Genomic DNA, 8,348 nt, shown 5'->3' on the forward strand with positions numbered 1-8,348 from the left:
AGACAATGGTACTTTATCCAGCGGGAACAAGCCACTTGATCTTCAGCTGTACCAAAAATACATCTTCCTTCACTTTCTATCGACTGGGGTTACAGGGAGTTAAAAGCTCTTCACTAACACACTGCAAGGTCAAGACAGAAACAAAAGTACAGCAAACATGGCAAAAAGCTTGTGAAACAGCAGTATTTTTAATTCCCTTGATGAAAACTGAAACAGCTTACACAAAGCTTTATTCAGGGATCCTGAGGTACCAATTTTGACAACCAAAAAGCATATGTCACAAGAAGATAAGCCACTGGTAACTCTGATCCAGGCATACAGATAGAGAAAGGAAGTGGTTGCTACAAGAAAATACATACTGAGCTCTTGCACGGCTTATTTCATCCAGACAGCTCCAAGGCACTCTACAAAGGCAGCAGGCATTGCTTTGCCTGCAGTGCCTGACAGAACTGCAGATGAAGCCCAGGTTTGGAAGAGAACTTCTGAGCAGTAAAGTCATACCTGTACCAGGATTAACTTCACAGAGTCCATAATAAGCATCTGCCACAAAAAGGGTGTTATTTGGTCCCACTCTGATGCCAAGTGGTCTTCCACACGTTGGCTCATCATCACGGGTTCCTTAGGAAAGAATTTTAAAACGGTTTTCCAAACAGAAATAAATACAAGGCATTCAGGCTACCTACACAGGTCAAACTGTACACACAGACCCTAAAGACTTCTATGTGAGGAGGAAGGGGAATACTGCAAATCCATAGATTTTTGCCTACTTGAGTGAGTCCTGAGGAACATCTGTAGTTTCAAAGATTAGCAAGAGAACTTCTGGGGAAGGGGGTCAGCTACGGCCTTTTCACATCCCTTCTGAACTCAAAGCAGGGCACGGTGAAGTCTACGCTCCCCAATACCTCTTTGGCCCCAAAGAAATAGGGCAGCATAATCTTCCCACCTCTCCCAAGCTGTACAAGTTTAGAGGAAATGAGCAGTGAAGAGGTGATTCTTTATATCTGTTCCAACACACATTCCTGCCTAAGAAGCAGCTGGAATTGCAGCTGGCAGCAGACTGGCTGTCAGTGCCAAGGCTGCCAAGAGTGCTTCCAAATCAGTCCAGAGCCTACTCATAGAATCAACCAGGTTGGAAAAGACCTTCAAGAAGAGAAGGCTCAGGGGTGGCCCTCCACCTCAGAATCCTGCCGACTTCAGCTTCCATAAATATTAGGCCAGATTGCTGCCCTATTTTGGTTTTTTTTTTGTTTAGAACATGTGATTTTTCTAGATCCACTAACAGGAAAAGGAATGCTATTTGTGATGCGCTTCAACCTCATCTTCCTCCCAGTGTTATGATACAGGATCTTCTACCAACACATCAGGCATTTTAGTCAGGCATTGGAACAGGCTGCCCAGGGCAGTGGTGGAGTCACTATCCCTGAAAGTGTTCACACACAAGGCCCTCAGTGACACGGGTTAGTGGTGGCCTTGGCAGTGCTGCATCTGCAGCTGGACTCAATGATCTTAAAGGTCTTTTCCAACCTAGCTGATTCTGAATCATCTATGCTGCAGCCTTACAAGAGCGCAGGCCTTGCAGTCATGATGTAAACTGACTGCACCCACTCTCATTCTTTGGGCCTTTTGTTCTACTGTTCCTTCCAGTGCTTATATACATATTTCCACTCATACTTCATTCATACAAATCTATTAATACTTCTGTTATCGTAGAATCATAGAATGGTTAGGGTTGGAAAGGACCTTATGATCATCTAGTTCCAAACCCCAGCCATTATAAATCTCTATAGAGGAAGATACGCACTTGCATGAGGAATCCGGACAGAACACCAGTTTATTCAACACAAGCCTTGACCCAGACACTTTAAGGCACATGATGTTCAGAACATGTCACTCACCACAAGGACCATGGCCAATTCTGGCTATTGTTTGTATTTCCCCATCTTCAATTTTGATAATCTTCCCATCAGCTGTCCCGGTAAATAGCACATCTGCAAAAACAACTGGTACAATTAGCTTGATCACAAAACTTTAGTGGCAAACATCCTTCGTCATGATCCTTCTATTAGCATGAAGTAGAATTCACGTTTATGATACAGTGAAATAACAGCCTTCAGTCGTAGCAAAAGAATAAAGAGAGAAGGGGAAAGATGAAGGCAAATCAGAGTATTTCGTTAGATTTTTTCCAAGTCAGAAAGAGGAGGAAGGATTTAAGCTTTAGGAGTTATGAATATGGATAGGAAGCTTTTCACCCATAAGTAGTCCAAACCCTTGCTTAAAGATGGATGTAACAACTAATGGCTAGTCACTGGATTGATCCCTCTAGGCAAATTTCTACATCAGCATCAAACTGGATCAGGCACTGCGTCCGTCTTACCACTCTTCAACAAGAGACTGACTAGATAAGACTTCTCATTCTGATACAGTCCACAGGCTGCTGGACACCTGCCAATCCTCATATTATATCAGGTCTGGAGAAGAATTGCAAAACCCACAGCAACTGAACAACCACTCAAAACCAAATCATTGCCAAATTACTATATTCATGCCAAGTGATAGCATGAGACAGATTCACTGAACACAAAAACACCACACAAACTTTTCCATAGCACCAAATTAAATAAAAGACCATTGGATTAGAAGAGACCACTGCTTCGATTTTTCCATCTCCAATTTAACTGACTTTGTTTTCAGTTTGCTAATTACACATTCAGAAGGGAATAAGAAGACTTCAACATTTATTCATCCCAAACTTATTTCCAGTCTGGTTGATTATTTCACCCATAGGTCAGCTGCCCCATTCAGGAAGGTTTCCTTCTAGTTTCCAATGAGACTGACAAAACACTGGAACATTACCAGGCCAGCCACATTGTTAAGAAACTGCTCAGAGGGGGCATGGCAGCTGTAATGCATGTAACCACAAACATGTACATATGCTATTTATCAATCTGAGATATTTTTTCTGACATACAAGCAAAAATTAACACCACAAAACTCAGCTCCCTTAGCAGCAGTGAGCATCAAAAGAGTAGATACTACCCTATAAATATTAATTCCCAGTTAAGAGCTAACTAGATGAAAAATGGGACCACTGCCTCCATACATAACTGGCCCCTGACTACACCGATGACACTTTCAGTCCTGGAGTACAGGGACTTATTTTATATAGGTAAAGAGGAGAAAAGCAGTATCATAGAATCACAGACTGGTTTGGATTGGGAGGGACCCTAAAGCTCATCCAGTTCCAACGCCCTGCCATGGGCAGGGACACCTTCCAGTAGAGCAGGTTGCTCCAGATCTCATCCAACTGGCCTTGAACACTGCCAGGGATGGAGCAGTATATAGCAGCCAGGTTTTGCTGCAGAACACATTTCTATAAAAAAACCTGCACATTCAAAATAACTTCCAGAGTTTGTTATCTAAGAGGTATACTGCTGAACAAACCTTGACCAACGGAGCAACATTTTGAGACCCTTCTTTAAAAGGTTATTTTGTCAGTGCTTACCCCCGATGTTGGCAATGGACTCGGGTCCAAGCAGCTGATTTTCCCATAACCGCTCAGCTTTGCGCAATTTGACATTGGGCTCAAGCACACCCGTCAGGAGGGGAGGTTCCTTCAAACTGCAAAACAGAACACAGACCTCATGATCCTTCACACCGATTTGCAAACACGCTTGAGCAATGCACTGCGTCATTTTCTTTTCCTGGTTTGCTAACTCCTGCAAACCTGACCTATTCTTTACTTACAGCATATTTCCAAACAGAAAATACAGCTGACAAGCTGAGAAATTGATCCTAATTTTCTGGTTCTGATCAGAAAAGTTGCAGTTATGTTTTCCTAAGACATATCTGGATATCTATACAGCTTAGTCCAACAACAGTTTATCGCTCTCTACAACTGCCTGAAAGGAGGATGGAGCCAGGAGGGGGCTGGTCTCTGCTACCAAGGAATAAGGGATAGGACAAGAGGAAACAGCCTCAAGCTGCACCACGGGAGGTTTAGACTGGATATTGGGAACAATTCCTTCCCCAAAGGGCAGTCAGGCATTGGAACAGGCTGCCCAGGGCAGTGGTGGAATCACCATCCCTGGAAGAGTTCAAAAACCGTGTAGACAAGACTCTCAGTGACATGGGTTAGTGGTGGCCTTGGCAGTGCTGGGGAATGGACCTGATGATCTTGAAGGTCTTTTCCAACCCAGTCGATTCTATGATTCTGTGATTTCTGCACTGGCACCACACAAAGAATAAGTACTTTCTTACTCAGCTGAACGAGTCGTTTGCACCAAAATATTTTTCCTAAGTAGAGACAAAAAAATTCCGAAGCAAAAAGGTTTTCAAATTTAAAAGCCTGGCATTTTGCAGTACACTGAGAGCTGACACTATACAGCACTTTCATCATGAAAAAAATATTTTAAAATGTTAATTGGCATACAGCTAGAGAAAAAAGTGTTCCAGTACTTTGAGCACCAGCACACACCTGCTTTTGTACCATACTGAAACATATTCCTGTTCGTGACTTGAATTTATTCCCATAGAGAAAGGCCAACTCAAAGCATTAAGTCACACAAACTTAAAGGGTATGGAGTCAACTCTCAAAATGACAAAATAAGGTCTAATCTTGCAAACTGTTATTCACATAAATAGCCACGTTCAAGCCAACTGCAGTTCCAACTAACTAGAGATGTGGAGAAGCACATTTAAGCTTCGGCTTAAATGCCAGGCTCCAAAGCACTGTGCTTCAAAAACAGCCTTAACTGTGCTGACAAACTTGAAGATGTTTCAATCTCTTAGGTTCTTAAAAACTCACATATAAGCCACCTCAGTCCCCATGGGTTAAGGATTTCAAGTTACTACTAAAAGCTGCACACAAGTCTAAGGTGGTAAGCTCATTAGGGGTTCATTCACAAGAGTATGCTAAAGACTCCTCACATGACCATATGCAAATGCCTTCCACCTGTAGAATCTTAAAAAGATGAGTTTTGACTCTCAACTTTGCCCAGGTTCACATGATCCAGGACCTATTTGTCATCAACCACACTGCAACTCGTGGTTAAAACCATTACAATTTCTAGAGCTGCAGTGACTGGGGGAAGTCAACTGAAACTGCAAACTATAACTGACAAGAACAGGTTCACAACACAAAGAATTCAGAAGGAGAGAAAAAAATACATACTTTTATCTGTCTGGTTACAGGCAGCAAACCTTCCTTTAAGTATCTATTACCGCAGTGGCAAAGCCAGATGAATTACTAGCTCCCGTCACAGGTGATTTACAGCACAGCTGTCTTCACAATGCTAACACAAATTCGGTTTCCATCCCTTCTTCCAAGCATTAGAGAGGTTAAGATGAGAATAGCAGCCTTCAGATAAGAAACTCATTTGCTGGGAACTTTGGACAGCTGTGTTTGCAAGCAGAAAATCCTCCCTGAGATCAGTATTATCCAAGACAGACTCATATAGAAAGGAAATAAACCAGAGTTGCAGGAATTTCACATAGAGTTTCACATCTGATCTCTGTCCCCCTTCTTACTCCTCATTATTTGCAGTGGCTTACAGGAATATCATCACTATTGGCAAATAAGATTTCTCAAATGTGTCCTATCACCAAAGGGATTGATTGAGGGAGCATCTGCCTCCTTGAGCTTTTTTCAGACGTCTCAAACATCACACAGAATCATCCTTTCTACTGTACGGACTGGAACCACCTCTGGCAGTGAAGCTAAGAAGCTAACTGAGAATGTGCAACAATGTGAGCCAGGGATTTGAGTAGGAAGAATAGTTCTCTCTGTCTTGTAAAAGGGACTTAAACTAAGTAATGCAGAATACTTTTACTCTGGACCAGAATTAGACCAGGCCTATATAATAGGAAAAGCATTATAAATACCCTAGTGGCTTTCAGAATTACTGTTCAGTTGCAATGTAGTTCAGGGAATTAGGTTTTGTTAAACAAAACCACAGCAGAAAACATTTTATTATGATTTGCAATGAGGCAGCTTATATCTAATAAGCCTAGTGGCAAGATTTGCAAGTATTACCCTCCCACATGAACTGTTTCTTTCAGCTCTAGAGATATTTATAGTGTTGTTGTTCCTTTTCACTAAGGATTTATGGAGAATATCGTAAATATTTATCAGACTGAGCATTTTCAATTACTTCACAAACGTCAGGAGTGCTAAGCAGCCTGACTTCACCCTATGTTAGCAGTCAAGCACAACTTCTCCCAAAACAGGTCACATCACCTCACATAGAGGATTCACTGTTACACTACACATTTGATACAGACCTCGATTCAGACAGGACAGAAATCACCTAGCTGCATTACATGATGAGATTTGCTCTTAAATATAACATCACCATGTGGTTGTGCTGGTACAAAGCACCACATCAACCCAGTCAGGTTATCCATTTCAACTTCCATCCACAGACAAAACAGTCTCTCTTTTTGCAGAACTACAGTAACAGGGGTGCAGCTTGGTCCTTAGTGAAAATGCAGTTCTTGTCTCACAGAAGGCCAGAGTGCACATAAGGAATCAAAAGCTCCACTGACAGCTTGGACAGCATTAAGTCTTTTTCTAGATTAATGATCAAAGATTCAGCTTCTTCAATGATCAGTAGTAACACAACTGCACAAGATGGCTTAGAAACAGGCTGGGTATGCAAAGCAAGCCACGGCAATGAATAATACCACAATCACTCCACAATTTCTTAACCCAGTTAGAACCCCCTTTACACAGTTGACTCCCGTTGAGTGAAAAAAAAACCACCAAACCACAAAAACCAACAGAGCACATACAAGAAGTCACCCTTCAATAACATTTACTTCAAAACAAGACAACAATTTACCTTATAGGCTGAGGATCTATAGGACAATCCAGTAGAACAGTTACTCCAAGCAGGGGTACAGTTAGAGATGCGGCCAAAGTCAAGAAGGTAACCCGAAACACCTTGCTGCTGTAAGCACTGCCAAACCAGACAAGAAATAGGATTACCATATGTTAAGCTGTTTTAAGATACAGTAGTCTTTAAAAATCCTTTAATAGCCTATTTCTCCACAAAAGGAAACAGGAATACTTTTGCCTAATCACCATCCTGAATGACCTTTAAGGTCCAATTTGAGCTCATTAAGATAAGAGAAAGGGATAGTTACCCAGTCTCAGCATATGTGGTTCTCATGTACAGGTTTCATGCAATGCTGCAAGTTACATCTGACTAAAAAACAGAAAAACCCTAGAGCAACACAAGAGTGAAGTGAACCTTCCCCCAACATAAGAGGGACATGGAGCTGTTGGAGCAAGTCCAGAGGAGGCCATGGAAATGCTCCGAAGGCTGGAGCAGCTCTGCTCTGGAGACAGGCTGAGAGAGCTGGGCTGGTTCAGCCTGGAGAAGAGAAAGTTCCTTAAGGGGAGACCTTAGAGCAGCTTCCAGTGCCTAAAGGGCCTCTCCAGGCAACATCTGGAGAGGGGCTTTTGGCAAGGGCCTGTAGGGAAGGTGGAATGGCTTTAAACTGACAGAGGGGAGATTGAGATGACACAGTAGGAAGAAGTTCTTCCCTGTGAGGGTGCTGAGGCACAGGTTGCCCAGAGAAGCTGTGGCTGCCCCATCCCTGTTTCATTCTGATGACCCTGAAGGGCAGAGATAAGAATCTGCAAGGTACTCCAGGCAGAACAAACATAATAGATGGTGAACTAAAGAATTACAAAATCATTAACTACTTTATTCAGCGGAAGGCAAAGCAAACACCACCACTTCCTTACTGCAGCTACTGCCTTTAGTTACAGTGATGCTCATTTTTTATAAAAGTCCTGAACAGAGAATTGTAAATGAAATCATCTTTAACTTAACCACAAACAAATACGGTGAAGATTTATAAGGTTCCCTATCTCAGACATACAGAGTAGTCTTTAAACCACAGATTATTCTTTAAACTATTGCCAAATATAAACACGCTAACCAGGGTTATACAGGATTTAATCACACACAATAAACCTGTGCAAGCCACAACGGGATAACTGCTATTTCTTCAGTTAGTCAGAGATAAACTGCGCTTAAACAGATCCACTGAAAAAAAACCAAACCAAACCAAACATGCCATAAGTTAAACCGTTTTATTTTTGTAAAAAGCTCTTCCTGCAGCCTGGCAGGTGTGCAGGCCCTGCCCCAGACACTCCTCCCTCTGTCAGCCACCCCCAGCAGAAGCCGAGCAGTGGGGAGAGGAGCCCGCGCTGCAGGGTCAGGGGTGCTTCCAGGCTGACACCCACGAGAGCCCCAGCACCAACCTGCGCCACCACCCAGGAGGGGAACCGAGGCCTCACTCCAGCCCCTTCCACTGCCTACCCCAGGGCACCCTCACCC

The 8,348-nt window shown here is 42.8% G+C and overlaps 1 protein-coding gene across 1 annotated transcript in view; it reads right to left on the reverse strand.

Annotated features, from left to right (window-relative positions):
• APMAP (adipocyte plasma membrane associated protein) overlaps positions 1–6,956 on the reverse strand; it is a gene marked incomplete at its 5' end in the record, with an annotated part of 11,838 nt that extends 4,882 nt beyond the window's left edge. Inside the window, 4 exons of the mRNA XM_010017633.1 lie at positions 502–618; positions 1,896–1,988; positions 3,503–3,618; positions 6,840–6,956. Coding sequence (XP_010015935.1) covers positions 502–618; positions 1,896–1,988; positions 3,503–3,618; positions 6,840–6,956 — 443 coding nt within the window. The remainder of the gene's footprint in view (positions 1–501; positions 619–1,895; positions 1,989–3,502; positions 3,619–6,839) is intronic.
• Positions 6,957–8,348: the final 1,392 nt, after the last annotated feature.

The sequence above is a fragment of the Nestor notabilis genome, unplaced genomic scaffold (genome assembly GCF_000696875.1).
Source record: "Nestor notabilis isolate BGI_N333 unplaced genomic scaffold, ASM69687v1 scaffold5617, whole genome shotgun sequence".
NCBI classification, from domain to species: Eukaryota; Metazoa; Chordata; class Aves; order Psittaciformes; family Psittacidae; genus Nestor; species Nestor notabilis.